This window comes from Gossypium raimondii, chromosome 12 (assembly GCF_025698545.1).
Source record: "Gossypium raimondii isolate GPD5lz chromosome 12, ASM2569854v1, whole genome shotgun sequence".
Taxonomy (NCBI): domain Eukaryota; kingdom Viridiplantae; phylum Streptophyta; class Magnoliopsida; order Malvales; family Malvaceae; genus Gossypium; species Gossypium raimondii.
Window position 1 is genome coordinate 30,666,380 of NC_068576.1, and position 18,429 is coordinate 30,684,808.

Below are 18,429 nucleotides of genomic sequence, written 5' to 3' on the forward strand. Positions count from 1 at the left end.
TTTTGTATGGAATGTTAGTCCGGATTCAGGTATGATCTTCTATTTACTTCAAGTATTTTTTATGTTAAGTAAATCATGAAATGAATGTTGATTTTAATGAGCATGTATAGGTTCACCATAATTTTTTTTCTTCTTTAGAAAAATTGAGCATGCATGAGGATTTAGTCTTTAGAATTGGTTTGGTAATTTTCTTGAGGCGAAATCCTAGGAAGCATAGCGGTATAAAAATGATTTAGGCATGATTTAATTGGATCGATTAAGCCTTTCAAGCTAAACCTATTAATCATTATCCCTTGGAAACCCATTTGAGTTCTATGGCCTTTTTTTTTGTTTAAACCCATGAATTAAGTAGCTCTTCCTAAAAATTGTTTTTCTCAACCTCTTGAACAACCAAATCTTAACCTTGCTTACTTTGGAAGTTTTTGGAAATTAAGTTTGGAGGAGTCTAAAAAGGGATATTGGGTGTGCATTACAAGGCACTTAATGATTAATTACATAAGGGTATGTCCTAAAAAAAGTACCTATGTGGAAGAGAGAGAGAGAGAGAGAGAGAGAGAAGTATCAATGAGCACATGAGTTGAAAAAGAAGAGTTGGTGGTTCAGTTACAATTTTGAAGGCCAAGGTAAGTTCAATTCAAAGTTACTAAACTTAAATTGTCAATCCTTTTTCCATACCTTGAACCTAGCCCCATTATAACCATTATTAAGACCTATTGATTTAGACTACTAAGCTTACTACATTTGTAACACCCCTAAACATACGTCTCATACATCAACATAAACATAGCATAAGTCAATCATATACATGCATATCATCCTTAATCGAGCCTTTGAGACCTTAAAAATGGTTTAGAAACAATTCGGGACTAAATTGAAATCAATCAAAAATTTTAGGAAAAAGTTAGAAATTTTGAACTGTAGGGGTCACACGGTCATGTGGCCAGGCCATGCAACAATCAAAATAGGGACACACGGTTGTGTCCCATCCCGTGTCCGTGCCCATGTAACTCTCTGAGTTAGGTCACACGGCCAAGCCACACGCCAATGTGCTAGGCTATGTATCACTCAAAATAGCCTCAAACGCTCGTGTGCCAAGTCGTGTGCTAGGCCGTGTAACAACCTGACTTGAATTCCTTTAAAACCTACAGAGGACACACAACCGTGTCGAATGCCGTGTGTCACACACGGCTTAGACACACGCCCGTGTTTTAGGCTGTGTGGACATGAAATTTGCTAAAATCAAGCCATTTTCATCATTCATTTCAAGCTTGTACCTAAACACAATTTGTACACAACTTCAATATTTCAAAACCTTACTAAAACATGCATAAAATGATCAATTCACTAGATCAATAATCCATCCAACCAATATGTTAACAAGGCACCTCAATCACAATCAATCAAACATTCTCATTCATATTCAACTAGCTCATTTCTATCTCAAAACATGACATAACTTGACCACATTGCAACTATGCCATCACATACCAAATTGGCCATTGAAACATGCATTAAAACTTTGCCATATTAACACATACTATCAAGGCAACAAAAATACCAAAAGTGCATTAACCAAAATAACATATACAAGCCAAACTAATATTCAACATTCAAACACAAGTCCACCTATACATGCCATTATAACCTTGGCCAGCACATCAAAAACTACCGATATAATGCTAGATAGTGTGATAGATCTCTGATGAGCTTCCAAACCAATCGAGCTTCTGATAATCTGTAAATTAAAGGAAAATAATTACGTAAGCAATGAATGCTTAGTAAGCTCATATAAACTTTAAAAATAACATTCCATTTCAACAATGAACTTTATAGGTTAAATATAAACCTATACCAATGCCTCAAAATTTATCAACTACATAACCATCAACTCACAAATGAGTAAGTCTATCAACATCACATATATTTTTCATTCCTAACATAATAAGGTTTTAGAAGACATATTACACAATCATTATTCTTTTCATAAGACTATGAACCACTTCATTTAATTACTTATCATTCTATTTACTTACTTTCCATTTCGTTTACTTAGCTTAAACTTAAATAACATTATCAATTCAATAATTAGTGTATTTATTCATGACATAGGTAAATTCATCCATAGCATAAGTAAATTTCTCACATACAAGTATGTCATTCAACTCATCAATCCTTTTATCATCATATTACATCTCAATTATGAACTTACCGTTTCATTACCTTTTCTTACCCATTTCATTTGCATAATACAAGACATAAGCATAAACACCAACCATAACTACAATCTTAACACAAGCCTAAACATCATCATCAATACACAAGTTAGTGCATTTATACATAACTCTTTTTTAATCAACCACATGATAAACCATTTCATAAGAAAATACATCTTTTGATTCATACTACCTTTTCATGAACATAAGCATATTTCCATTTGGACACTTACCATTTCATGCATAACCTTATAATTTAAACATTGTTCAATCCAACATAAGCTTGGCACAAGCCTAAGCGTCATCAACAACACATGTTAGTGCATTATCACAAAACTCACTTGAATTACCACATGATAAGCTAGATTTACATGAACATAATGCCTTTGAGGTCATACTTTCCATAAACATAGATATACATTCATTAACCATTATCATTTCATACCATTCCATAGACTTATAACATAGTCATCAAAGCACTTACCGTTTTTTCCCTTTTTAGGCATGTTGAACCACTTAGAATAATATCGGATACGCGAGAAAGATCACACAAAGTGTGCTAAACATATGGTTGAAACCATTCATTTTCATTTTCCTTTACATCATAGCTCACACGAGATGAAAAATGGGTCTGCCCACACAAGCTGATGGTTAGAATGTAAGCTACACGATGCCGCTCACAATAGTTGATGAGCATCCGCAACAAATGTAGGACCTCAACCATCAGTAGGACATTCAAGACCAGCACCCGAAACATGGTAACCTTAATGACATGTCATTTGTATCCTATATATTCCTAAGGTTCAAATGGTGCTCGATAGTCGTCATAACGTCATTGGATTTCCATCATTTCTTTACATGATACATGGTATAATAACGTATATAGAAAAATTAAATTTAAAACGTTATTTAAATATACGAACTTACCTAGCTAAATTACAGAAATGACTAAGTACAAGGGTTATTTGATAATTTTCTCTTCTCCTCGATTTTCCACTCGTTCTTAATCTAAATTAACAATTTCATTCAATTCATTAATTTAGACAAAAAAAATTAGTTCATGCAATTTAGTCCTTTTTACATTGTTACAAAATTACCCCCAATGTTTTACTTTTATTCAATTTAGTCCCTAAGCCTAAAACATGCAAATTAACCACTTTTAATCACATTTAAGCTTAGCTAAATTTATTGGAACACTACTACAGCCCATATTTGCTATTATTACACATTAAATCCTTGTATTTTTACTATTTCAACAATTTAATCCCTAATTGTTAAATTCATCAAAAATCACTTAACAAAATATTCATAAATAACAACTAATACTTCAAATTCATCATTTAACATCTCAAATCACAAAGATTCATCAATTACAAAATTCAAAATCTTTAGCAATTTCAAAAACGAAGGCACGGGCTAGCTAGACTTAGTTGCAACGATCTCAAAAATATAAAAATTATTACAAACGGGGGACAAATCACATACCATTCTAGCTTTTGAACTTGCCAAAACTTCAAGGTTAAATGATGGCTTGTTCCTCCGTTACATTTCGATGAAGAAGAATTGTAAAAGATGATAAAAGCTTTTAGTTTCATTTTATTTAATTTACCAAATTACCATTTTAAACTTGGTTAATAATTAAATAAAACACCAAATCCATGTCCATATTTGTCATCTAATTCTTGAAAATTGTTTATTTACCATTTAAGTCCATTTAATTTTATTCATTAAGCCATTTAATCATTCAAATCTAATAGTGATCAAATTTTACATCCTTTACAATTTAGTCCTTTTAATTAATTAACTATCTAAGCATTAAAATTTCTTAACAAAATTTGATACAACCTTAATAACCTTCCATAAATAGTTAATAAAATATTTACGGCTTGATTTATAGAAATAAGGTCCTAATACCTCATTTTCTAAAACCACTTGACTTTAGGGTCTTACCACTTGAACCTAATTGTTCTTCCATTTACCAAAAATCATTAAATAAAATTTTATTATTACACCATATATTATTCGTAAATATTAAATAATAATATTTATAGACTCACACGTTAGATTTGTGGCCCCGAAACTACTATTTTGACACCATCGAAAATCAGGATGTTACAACATTAGTGGAGAGGAAATATTGAACTCATCATATAAACACATATATTAAACCTAATGAATGATACTTAGTTGATTTAAGGAAGTTAAAGTCTTTTATGGAAGTCAATTAATTCTACTTATAAAAATTAACTGTTCAAATCATTATTTTGTTAGCATGTAGATACTTGAAGAAATATTGGATGATATACTGTACACGATTTACATGCTAGTAGAATTGATTTGAGGGCATAATTTTTTCTTTTACATGATCACTTGGATGAATTAAATTCTACATCATACGACATGTTTTTAGCATTACTCGGGATGAGAAATGGTTTAAGTTTGGGAATGTATAAACTCTAAAATATATAGATATTTTCAACACTATTTTATGTATAATTTATGCAAATTCCGAGTAAATAAAAAACACTTTCTATGGTTTTACTCATAATTTTGTGATATTTTATATTCTCCATGGGAATGTGTTAATTCAGTGAATTTTATGCTAAATGCATGTTCTTTTATTATTTTTTTGGGAATTTTTGGCTAGGGGAAACTATGGCAGAATTTTGGTTAATTTTGGGCTTAGACAGAACAGCTTGAAGGATTCAGAACCTTTCACGTTGGGTTTCAAAGAAAACTTCATTCCAAACCCAATTAGAACAGCTTGAAAGATTCAGAACCTATCACGTTGGGTTTCAAAGCAAACTTCATTCCAGACCCAATTACATGGATACTCAGAACTGTCCAAATGGATGCCCAAAATCATCCACCTATCATCTCATGTACCCATGTTTCATGAATTGAGGATGGTAACAACCACTACTAAAAATAGCAGTCCACAATCGGCCACACTTTCCTACTACCATTCAAAGGTCGGCCATTAAACTCTCAAAAATAACAAATTTAATTTCATTCTCCCTAAAATGAAAATCAGCAACCTTTCACCTTGAATCAAGCCTCAAACCATCCATAATACTATTAAAAATAGCAGTCAAAACACCTACCTTTCCACCAAGAAGGGGTCGACCACACAAGGGAAGAAATCAAACAACTTCCTTTGCTAAAAATAGCATGCCACCACCTAGTCCTCCACACATCAAGGGATGACACACTTAGGCAAGAAGATCAAGGATTCCCTTTTTAAAAAATAGTAAGGGACGTTGGGGCTCAATAGCTATAAAAGGAGGCCTTCATTTTATCAAAAAGGCGCACCAGTTTTCAAAGAAAAAGTGTTTGAGTACTCTTGCTTTCCTTATGGCTTGCTAAACATTTGCTTGCCACAAAATAAGGCAAAACACTTGCTGAGAGTGATAGCATCCAGAAAGAAAGACTTGAGATCGTATACGTGATTTAACATAAAGAAGAAGAGGAGAGCCACCATGGGAAGCCGCAAAGAACAGTCACAAATAACCCCCTGCAGTCCAACTATTTTCTATTTTTATTATGCAATGGTCGTGGATAACCCCCATCGGCTACTCTTCTTCCCTTTCTCTTTATTGTTAATTGTTGCTTTCTATGTTGAAAGACATGTTTGCATCTTATCTTTATGTTTTCAATTTCATAATACACGACTTAATTTTTTTTTATTTAGAATGAGTATGAATCATGATTTGAGTTGATTGGTTTTTGTATTATGAATATTTTGTACAAATGATTGTTTCATTCATTTAGGTTAAGTTCATGTTAAAACTTGTAAATGTAAGCTCAACATTTGTAGGTTAATGAATTAAGTATTTAATCTAAGAAGATGTAATAGTTAATAGAGAAAAGACCTAAATGGTGCATATCATGTCGATATCGAAAGATGATTGTTGTATGCATAAACTGTATAAAATGCCCCATAAGGTGATTTCTAGGTTAGTTTTGACATAGAATGCGAAAGAACTTAGAGACATAACAAGACTTTGAGAGAATCCTATACTTTAATTAAAATTGGGTTTAATGAATTTTCATATTGCCACGACCCTTTCGTGATATTCTTTCTATAAATTTTCAATAAATTCTTGTTAAGTGAAATACTTGTTCTAGTTTATTCATGTTATGTTTATTAAATCTTGTGTTTAATCTTTCTATTGTGAATACTTTTCTGCAAAATGTGTTGTTTTATTTTATGGGTATTTGAAATCCAATTACATCCATATTATAATTTTTGTCTCTCAACAATATTATTCTTTTACTTGCTTTTCTTCCAAATTGTTTTATAGTTGACAATGCAAATAATTTACAGATTTAGTCCCTATGGAGATGATAACTCTTTACTTACTACTTATTACTTGTAACGACTGTGTACACTTACACGTAACTCCAATACACTGTCACCCTCACACTTTATTTGACACATCGTCCCCAATGTGTACCAAAAATGATAAGGAGACGAGGTTATTCGATTAGCTTGATAAGTGCAACAAAATTGGTGGGACTGGCTCCTCTTGCGGTTTTGGCTCAATAGTGCCTTCAAAAATATGGGGTTCCTGCATAGAAAATTAAAACATCAAAATTTTCTTTTCTTTTCTTGATAAACTAAATAAAATAAATAAACCATACAATTTGAAAAAATCCAATCCTGTATGCTTCTCCCACAGTTTAGAAAACCATTATCCCGATATAAAAGAATTAAAGTACGAACAAGAAAACTTCCTTGAAAAGGTTGAATTCTTGTTGTCTTGGAACTCTCAGGATTTGTGTGCTCTAAGTGAATGGAAAATACTTACGAATAAAATATAAAATTAAATAAATAAAAACTATAGTCACTGAGTTTGTGAAGAGCGGAGAATGGCGGGAATTGCATGGGTCAATTGGACAATTAGGGCACTGAAACATTGCATAGCAGTCGACTCGTGGAGATGGAATCCCCTCCCCATCATGATGTTGTGATAAATTTTATGCTCCCCCAAGTCGTTTCATCAAGGCAAGTCGCGACACCCTGCAGTAGTGTCATGAATTCGATTAGTTTCGTTGCGACTTGGAATCTTAACTTGTTACATTCAAATTCCAAGGCATTTATTCGTCAATTTTTTGTGATTAAAGCGAACAGCTCGTCACAATCTCTTATTCAGCTCACCATGACTCCGGATTACAGCTTAGGCTTTTCATATTTGGAGGCGCTGCGGCTCGTCATGATGTGCATATAATGGTTGTTGGGACGTGGGAGCTTGTTGAGACGACGCGCTCTTCCTCATCATGATGACGCGATTCATTAATGAACTTATTGGGTTGGCTCTTCATAGCGTGCCGTGCCGTAAGGGGTGCATGGTGTGACAAGACTTGGAAATATCCCAACTCGCCTTTTCATCTTTTCAAAGCATGTCGGACTCCTCGATTTATGCTTAATCATCTTCATCTACCTCATAAACTCCGCAACTACTTTGAGAAGCAATTAACACACATAATTAAATACTTAAAATACAATAATAAATAAATAATGAAAAATAAAATTTAAAATTAAACAAAATTTTAAAGAGAAGTCATTTTTCGGAGTCGGGACGATTCGTATCGCCCCAAAAGAAGAACTTCCAACTGGTCCTCGATAGTTTGATTCGTCATTTGTTCCAATGTTGATAAATCTGAACCAGTACTCTCAGTCGATACAAATGATATCGCATTATCTTCAAGTTGTACGACATCCAAATCACGAGCCACTTGGTGCCAAATCCAAGCCAACCACAAATTATCTTTCAAGGTATTATTTTCTCGAGCTTTCTCCCCTCCATGTCGCAAGAAGCTTTGGTTACTTGAGCTGTGCCTTATTCTTCGAATGAGAACATAAAGAACTCATCAACTTTTTTGGTTGACACCTCTTTGGTTATGGCCAGAAAGTGTATCAGCTCATCTACACTCTTATTTGGGATAGATTTAAGCTCCAAGTTAGTGGTTAGCTCTACCTCTACATTTACTACTACTTCTACTTCTATATCCATGTTAATTGGATCGAAGACTTCTTCAGCAAGCTATAATTATTTCTCGTCTCCGATTCAAAACTCTTGTGGACTTTCAAGATTTAATTACGAATAGTTGTCAATGCTACATTGGTCCCTTGGATCGAAATTTGAGACATCATGTATGACATCTTCCAATGGAATACTCGCTTGGGATCTTTCCGAGAAAATTCCTCTAATTGATCCAACTGTTGTTGGATTTATTTTATTTAGCTTGGAATTCTCGCTCATGGCTTTCCTGCTCGAACATATAGCCATGCGAATCACAAGGATTTTCGATTAAATATTCCGATGCCCGTAATTACCGCTCATCTATCTCTTTCAATGAAGTTATTGTTTCATTTCTCCGTTGGTAAAGCTCTAGCATAATCGATATTTGGTTCTCCATAATCTTCCATTGTTAATATACTCCCTCCTCATATACTTCGTCTTCATCCCATAGGTTCGTGAAATCTCTATCCCTCTCGGATGTATACTTGCCCAGCTTAGGGGGAGTTCGTTCGAACAATCAGGCTACTCGTCTTTTGTAATAATAACTCATTGATTTGTTGAAGCTCCATACAACCAACTTGATTTGGATAATTCGTACACCGACCTATAAAAATCAACATTCATGATTAAACCTTATAATCAACAAGGTAAAAACAATTAAATATGTAAATATTTCATTAACTAAAAAATTCAAAATAAAATTATTTAATTATGTAAAAAATCACACACACAAAAAATAATTATCGTAAAAATAATTAAATAATAATCATAATATTTTTTGCACACAAAAATAAAATAAAATAAAATTTAGAACACTATCTAGCTCGTTTGTCTTTCGATTAATATTATTTTATGGTAATCAACCTAATAAAAATTTTACCGTCATAATCCCCGACAACGGCACCAACAACTTGACCACCTAAATTTTTTTATCATTTATAGTATAAATATCATACCATTAATATATAAAATTAAATCGGTGGTGTCCACAAGCGTACAGGTCAAATTGTAATGTAGTAAAGTTTACAATGAAACACTGCTAAGTAGTTCGAGGATCGTACCCAAGGGATTGCAGATTGGAAAAACTATTAGTAAATTAATTAAAAATAATAATTACTAATTTAATCGAGTCACGAATTAGTAGTGTGAATCCAAATTAAAGTATTTATTAAACTAATTAAATTAAATAAACCTAAATTAACCTAATGAAATTTTCTATTCCTAGTGTCGACAATGCGAGCCCCTGGCCTATGATCGATTAAATCCCTAATTATTTAATTAAATAATTATTTATCCTCGATTGAGTTATTTATCACCCTTAGCTAAGCTTACCCTCTCGGTTCATCTTCACTAAGGATTGCCACTTAAGTCACCATTTCAGTCTCTTCCTAAGCATACTGATACCTTTTTGGTCTCATCACTTGACACAAGTTATACACGACAAGATACCCTTCCGATCTCACCTATCTCGGTATTCTATCATGGGCGTCACTCCCTAATATACTAAGTACTCTTGAATAAACAACCAATTTCGTATAAATAATCACTTAACAAATAAATTAGTTTCTTAATCAAATCATGCAAGATATAAATAAAGCACAATAATATATTTGAATATTTATACAATTATCAATTAACCAACTTAACCGAAGATAAATAGACAAATAGAACAAAAGATATAAGAGAATGCTCATGAATGTATATTGAAGTGCGATCCTCGAGAAATCTCTGCTCGCAATTGTCTTCACATTGAAATAGAAAAGTTTCGACTAAGCGAACATAAAAATAAAATACAAAGAAAACTGAATAGTAAAAATTGAGTCTCTAAGTCTGCACACAATTTTGGTGACCCTAAGGTTGCTTATATAGGCAACGGGCTACTCGGTGACCACTCAACCCTAGATAAAATCAGATACCAATAAATGAAATATTCTGATAAATGCTAGAGTCCAAATATGAAAATATCCCAAAAGTGTCGTTCGAGGAATTAACTTCATTTTAGCATGCCATCGTCGCATCGTTGTGGCGTGGGAATGCTCCTCGTCACGACGTCGCCACCGTGAAATCTCTCCTTTCTTTGTTGTGTCGTCGTGACGAGAAGAAGCTCCTCGTCATGATGTCAAGTGTACTTTGGGCCTTGCAGCTTCATTTTGCTATTGGGCTTCCTTGTCTCGCGACCCAATCATCCTTCATTGTATTCTTGGACCTAAATTGGCATCTTACATACTCAAATAGCCCATTAGTCACTTATGAGGCCCAAGTCAGTCTTATAGGTCATCGAAATAGTAGAAATGCATAAAAATGCTTATTTTATTAATATTTTATTCCTAACCTACTAATATTGAAAATGCAATGATTAATTATAAAAGTGCTAGAAAATAAGTTCACCAAGTGCGAAAATGACTTAAAATAACTACTAAATTTGACGTCAGGTCAATAGCTCTATTCAAAGACTCTCATTTTGTCATTATTTTTGTGATTTATTGCAAAACAAAGTTGGAATTTTGTAAAGTTTGTTCATTGTGAGTGGTACTAGAGTAGCTTTAGGGATGTGGTAGGTGGGCTTGTTAATTTGCATACTGAATGTGATATTTTGGTGGTGGGTACTTGTTTAGTTTGCATAATAAGGGTGATGGGAATTATACATAGTATATATGATAGTGACGACTTGATTGTGGCTGTGGTTGAAGAAATAATTATTCTGCACCAATTTGCAACTGGTCTTGAGTTGGCTGAGGTTGTGGTTGAGCTAGTGAATCTTGTTCATGTTCATTTTTTTTGTGGGAATACTTGAGATGGAGTGAGCCATGTTTGTCTTCTCACCACTCAAATTGTTCAAGGGAAAATGTGGTTAGAGTTGCAGGTGACGGTTCACCCCGATGACTAACAACCATGAGTGGAGGAGGAAATGAAGAAGGAACTCTAGGGAGTTGAGAAAAGGGAGACAAGAAGGAGAGAGGATCATTTTCTATGGGGTTAGGACAGGTATATACGATTGACTTTCATATCCCATGTGTCGTTTGATTGATGAGCTTGTCATTTAATAGTTTCCATGTTAAATCTGCTATGTGACCTGACAAGACTTGGTTATAGGGTATGTTGATGACAAGTGACAGTCATCTTTTCGGGGTGGTTGAATGATAAGTCTAGGCAAGGTAGTTTCCCTGGTGGGGTAGCCCTTAGTGAGGTTTGGTGAAAGTGTCTCCAATCGATCGTAAGACAGAATATGCACAACAAATAGAAAAAAAGATATCAGTCATATCTAAGTTTATTATATAACTTTTATTCATATTTTTTTATTTTTATTAAATATATTAAGCTAATAAAGAACTATCAAATTTAAAATGGTAAACTACTTAGTTGGTCAGCCAAAGTGAAATATTTACAATTTGGTCACTTAACTTTTAGGGTGCTTTCATTTTAGTCACCCAAGTATTAAATCTCTAACAGCGGTTAACTATACATGCCACACCACATTTGCACTTTTAGTTTGGTTACCTAACTTTTAGGTCGCTTTTTGGCAACCCCAAAAAATATCTTTTTTAAATATTGATTGGGGTAAAAAAAACCAAGGATTAAAGTGAAAAAAGTGATAGAGACTGAACAATACACAAAAATTGTGAAATTGTACTTGTTTATCCCATTGCCGAAAAATCTAAATTTGGGTTTTGAAACATAAATTTTAAATATTAAGATTTCAAATTATAGTAGCAAATCGATTAACATTATCAATGGATGAAAATTTTTCAAAATTTATTTAATTTATTTTGAAGTTTTGAAATTATTTTGAAATTATCAATGAAATTTATTGTCTTTAATAGTTGTCTCGAACCCCAACTTCTTTTGATTATATGATATTGAATCTTCCATGTTAAACTAAAAATAAAGAAAAATTCTTACAATTACTTAAATTTATTAATTTTATCTTCCATTACAAACAAAACTCATAACTTTTCATCACTTCTTTACCCAAACAAAGAACAAGCAATTAATTTAATGAATTGCAAGTATTTTTTTCCTTTACTTTTAACTTAGCATGGAAGATTCGAGATTATATAATAATAAAAATTAAGTTTCATGGAAAATTATCAAATATGATTTATTTGAGTTGATTTCATTAAGGATAATCTAGAAGCATATAATAAAATTTAATTATTTTTATTATAGTAACAAATTGGTTGACATTATCAATTAATAATTTTTTAATAATTTATTCAATTTATTTTGATGCTTTAAAATTAAAATTTTCAATATTAAAAATTAAAAGAAAATTAGAATTTCGCCAATGGGATAAACAAGTACAGTTTAACAATTTTTGTGTATTATTTTAGTTTCTATCACTTTTTCAATTTAATCTTTGATTTTTTTTACCCCAATCAATTCTTAAAAAAAATATTTTTTGGGTGACCAAAATGAAAGTGATCTAAAAGCTGAGTGACCAAAATGAAAGTGTAAACATGATATGGCGTGTATAGTTAACCGCCATTAGAGATTTAATACTTGAATGACTAAAATGAAAGTGGCCTAAAAATTAAATGATCAGCTACATAATTTATCCAATTTAAAGCTAACTTCAAAGTAAAAACGTCGGGTTCAATCGGTTACTAAAATTTGATAAAGATTGGGCCTCTCCTTAATTTTCTTATCAAATTAGTTCCAAATTTAGATCAATCCTTCAGCAATTTGGTGACGTCAAAAGCTAGAGCACAAAAACAGATATTTAACTGAAAAAAAAAATTGTAACAACCACATTTTTTTATATATAAAAGAGATTATTTTGGATATAAAAAAGTGCGAACATGAGAAATCGAATCTGAAATATATTAGATGCAATTTTTTAAAAGAAGTGGATGCAAATTTTGAATTAGGAGTTGACCTATAAGATTTAATTGCAAGATTACCATATTTTTATTTTTAAATATTTTAATGTACAACCTATTAATAAAAACTTTATTTGGCTATGTATAAGATGATTTATCATATAATATTTGTGATAGTCATATTCAACCCTACAGGATCACGAAAAGAAGAGGAAAGCACGATCCAAACTGTCTTTTTGAGACATGTCAACCAGACAGGCAACTAAAAAATGTTACATTAACTTTCAATTTCTACATCTCCTTAACATACATATACAGATATATATCGTTTTGAAAATTTCAGCTTTACTGGTGGCGCCTAGCACTTTCATTGGTTGGCCAGGGTTCACATGTTCTTGCACTTGAATCATTAAACAAAACAGTTTAAAAAAAAAAAAAAGAGAGAAAATGAAAGAAGCTTAAGAAGAATCAAGAACATTGTTGAGAAAAAAAGGCTACTACTTTTATTTAAATAACAAGTGCTCTGTTATATTGGTGGGGTGGCTTTTCTTTTCCATACTTTTCTCACCTTTTCTTACAGATTCCTGGAAAACAAAGAAGAATAGTTCAACAGTAAAGCAAAATAACCCCCCCCCCCCCGGTTTTTTTCTTTTTGGGGTCATCGTCATGGATGTTTCTAAGAAGAGAAGAACTCTGCTTAAGGTCATTGTTCTAGGTGACAGTGGGTATGTTTTATTTTATTTTATTTTTGCAGTCTTGATTTGTTTGTAATTGTCGTATCCTTAATTCCTTTTGATATTTTGCTTGTATTTCAGAGTGGGAAAGACATCTTTGATGAATCAGTATCCTTTATTTTGAGATACATGCTTTGTTTATGCACATTATATTTGATTGTTAGTTGCATTGAAAGACACACAATGACAATTACATAGGCCGTTGTAGTTTCTTAACTTGTCATCCAGATATGTTTATAACAAGTTCAACCAACAGTACAAAGCTACAATTGGAGCTGACTTTGTCACCAAAGAATTACAGATTGATGACAAATTGGTAACTTTGCAAGTAAGTGATGAAAAACCAAGGGAAATTCTTACACATTTTTTTTAAAACTAAAATCCTCACATTTTACCAAGTGTCTTCTTGTCTGATAGATATGGGATACAGCGGGGCAAGAAAGGTTCCAGAGTCTTGGTTCTGCATTTTATCGAGGGGCAGATTGCTGTGCTATTGTGTTTGATGTGAACATACTCAGATCATTTGAAACACTAAACAATTGGCGTGAAGAATTTCTGAAACAGGTCTCATAATTCTGTACTGTTCATCTCATTTCTTAACAAGTAATAAAACAGATCATAACATGTTTGCTATAATGTCCCAGTTGTAAACTGTAAAGACTCTTTTCTTGTCATCATTGCTAATCAAACTACTTCTTAACTAAAATTTTAGGGCAAACCCATTGTAGCAGACCATGCATTTCATTGATGTTTTAATTTTAGATATTTATATATGTCATTAATCAACTCATTGTGTTATCTTGAAAAAACCATGTCATACTTTGAAGAAACGACACAAACATTCAGAACTGATTTAATTGTCTCTTTGTATCGTGTTCGTCTCTTAAGGCCTAACCATCATTTGCCAGCATAATTGAACTACTTCTGTTTGCTTTTTAAAATGAAGTTGATTTTGATCCCATATTTTGGTACTCTAAACCAGGCAGATCCATCTGATCCTGAGTCATTTCCTTTCATAGTAATCGGAAACAAGATTGACATAGACGGTGGAAATAGCCGAATGGTATGTTGCTCTAATCTTCACTTTTTCGAAATATTCGTATTAGACATTTCTGTCGGACTTATATCTAAACATGAGTATCAGGATATGATCTGATAAGACCCTTCAAATACATGATAATCTTGGAGAAAATTGAATATGCCCATCTGAGATGCATATCCCATTCAACACTGACACCCGGGTTCGAGTAACACAGAATGATTCTTTGATGGTACATAAACTATAGTGCTTGACATTGAAATGTGCTTATACACAGGTTTCTGAGAAAAAAGCTAGGGATTGGTGTGCCTCAAAGGGAAATATACCTTACTTTGAGACTTCAGCGAAAGAGGATTACAACGTTGATGAAGCATTTTTATGTGTAGCAAAAACTGCACTAGCTAGTGAACATGAACAACATGACATGTAAGCATGCCCCTCAAGAATCCTTCATATCTATTAAAGTGATATCCATTGCCCTTGATAGTTGATCCTTATTTAACATATAGAAGTAGATGAGATTATTTCGTTCAATTTCCTGTTCTTTTTAAATCTTCTATTTCTTGCTTTGCTTGTGATGTCTATGTTATCTTGCTAGTATACACTACACTTTAACTGCTTTATTAGAATCTATGTTATCGAGAAGTGAGTGCCGAATATGGATATGCTTTATGGGTATGCTGTTCAATTAAAGTTGATACGAATATTTTAAGAAAAGGATGAGTTGGGGTAACGTAAGTCAAAATGAACTGTTTTATAAACCAGGGAAGCTAACATGTTCATTGATGCAGTTATTTCCGAGGTATATCAGAAACTACTTCAGAAGTTGAGCAGAGAGGAGGGTGCGCTTGTTGAAGTTAGCTAATGGTTGCATATATTTGCTAATTCACCTTTTCCATTTCTTGAATCCTTTTATTCTTCTTATCATAATTCTTTGGAGGTTTTATGTTGATGTATTATAAAATAAGCATATGTGCCTTCATTTGAAAAAAGGAAATGTTTCATTCGAAAAATAGCAATATATTTGAGCTACTGTGATAAGATTGCAAGTGCAAATACATACATGACACTTTCATGCTCTAAAAGAATCTGGATATAGGAAGATAAAAGTCAATATGACAATCAAGATATGGTAAACTGAGTAGTCAACCCATTAATCTATGGACAGATCCAACCACATTACATAACGGAAATGTAAATCTAAACAACAATTAAAGAAATCACAACCACAAGAATGAGAAATAGTTCATCTTGAAATGTCAAAGATGATTTATCATGCGTGGCTACTTACAAGTTTAAACAAACCTCATATTTGGATTGGACTAAAACAAACAAGAGAAGTGAAAGGGAGGTAATATCCTCTCCCTTGTTTCCATATATCTCTTTATTTTTGTTAACCCAATTTGGAGAAAAACATTTATTTTTATTTTCTATTTTTGAAAATTAAAAATAGAAATAAAAATTTTATAATAGAAATATGATAAACAAAATAAAATAAAAATCTATGGATTTGAATCAGGGTAACAAATTTAATATTTAAAATTTTTAATTTGAACCAAAGCCAACTAAAATGTTTATTTTCAATTTTCTTTTAGTTTTACAAAGCACTTTTAGTGAAAATAATGAAGATAACTTTTATGTTTCTAATTTTCATTTTATTTTTCCATATTTTAGAATTTCAACAAACATATTTTCTTCCATGTTTTCCATTTTCCAAAGAAAGGAAAATGAAAATGGTCTCTATTTCATGAAACCAAACGAAATCTAATTTTAAAAATTAAAACACCATTTTTATGAATTTAATCTTTTCTTTTCTTTCTGCTATTTAACCAAGCTAAAATTATGAAAAATCCTTAACATTCTTTTTATTTATTTATCTTTTACATTAACTATCCAAACAAATCATATATATTATTCCATTTTCCTTTCTTTTAATTATTGATCCAAAGTAGAGTAAAAATAAAATAACAAAAAAGAACTACATAAGAAGAAAATAGAAGAAACTACAAAATGAGAAAAGAACAAGACAGAAAAATTCTAGAAAATCTAAGGACCTGAAGGCAGAGGTGGTTATGATATATTTTCTTTATTTAGCATCACAATTCTTAATCTTTTTTTTTTGATACAATGTCTAAACTACCCATCTAACCTTTAAATAAGAGGATAATATACCTGTTTTTTGATACAATTTTCAAACTACCCACCCCAACCTTTAAATAAAACGATAATATACTTTAACGCATCCGAACTCACATCCTCTTGCACAAGCAACAATACTGATACTAACTGAGTTAAGACTCAATCGACATGAGGCGATGATATTTGAATTCATTATGTTGTGTTGTGACCTCCATGCAAGGAAGTTGTGATCGTCATTACTGGTTCGCCAAAAACTTTAAGTAGTTGAACGGGCAAAAGCTGGAGAAAGTTTAGAAAGTCAAATCCACTAAATTTAATTTTCTACGCCTAGAATTAACTTGCAGATACAGGGCTACGGTTGGATCTCATAGAGATTGGACAACAAAATTGAGTTTTGCTGCGACCAGAATGTAGTCATAGTCATGACTAAGTCAACTACAAGAAAAATAAATAAGTGAGGGTTAATTATTTAAAAAATAATGAAATAAACATAAAGAATAACGAACAAAATAGATAATAGAAAATCAAAATAGTAATAAAGAAAAAAGATGACAAAAACTCCATTCTCGGCATTACTGCAACTTTAAATATCAATTTTTTTAGATCGTAAATTAATCGTAAGAATAGTTTGACAATTAATCATTGCCAATAGAATCATTCTAAGAGAAATTGAAGAATTTAATTCGCCAATAGCATTACGAATTAGAAAGTCGCAACTTTAATTAACAAACTCAATTACACAGTTTATTTAAATTAGATTACTTAATCCCATAGAACAACTCGGTTGCTTTATTTCAACCAAATTATTCTAACTTCTAACTAATTGTTGAACAAAAAAGTAATTACGGGTCTAGTTATACTATCCTAAATACAGAAGAAATGGTCCAACTTGAAATGATAATAAGAATAATAATGAACAGTAAAGATGTAATACAATAAAATGGGGAATGAGTAAATACCAATTCAATATAAAAATTGAAAGAATACTTAAATTTCATCGTCTTAGTAAAACCAAAACTTCTATTTACTCTTAGATTGAAAATATGAAAAATTGCCAAGTGGCTGATTTTGTTAAATCTATGTAAAAGGTTGTGGTAAATTTTATTAAATTTGCAAGTCGATGGGAAACATTGTCTACTTTAAGATAGTAGCAGATTATATAGGATGAGTTTGGAAAAACAATGTCCGAACCAGCAATGATAAAAAAGCAAATAATAGGATTTAATAATACAGGGTTATTAATATTGCACATTAAGTTAAAATAAACATTCATTAGGTTTCTTTAGAAAAGAAATAACAGAAAATGGAGAATAAAAAAATTCAAAATATAGGTTTAAAATCAATAACATAGATGATGAAAATAACCCTCAAACCATAAGTCTATTAATTATAAAAAAATAATGCAAACTTTTGAAACGAGAGAAATCTACTTATATCGTGTAAAATAAAAGTAATTTT

At 31.8% G+C, this 18,429-nt stretch overlaps 1 protein-coding gene across 1 annotated transcript; it reads left to right on the forward strand.

The window, feature by feature from the left end:
• Positions 1-13,491: 13,491 nt before the first annotated feature.
• On the forward strand, positions 13,492-15,873 carry LOC105763667 (ras-related protein Rab7). Its single transcript, XM_012581963.2, has 7 exons — positions 13,492-13,784; positions 13,875-13,901; positions 14,022-14,121; positions 14,211-14,357; positions 14,776-14,856; positions 15,110-15,258; positions 15,624-15,873. The coding sequence occupies exons 1-7, from the start codon at positions 13,726-13,728 to the stop codon at positions 15,685-15,687; spliced, it is 627 nt and encodes a 208-aa protein (XP_012437417.1). The 5' UTR covers positions 13,492-13,725; the 3' UTR covers positions 15,688-15,873.
• The last annotated feature ends 2,556 nt before the right edge of the window (positions 15,874-18,429 follow it).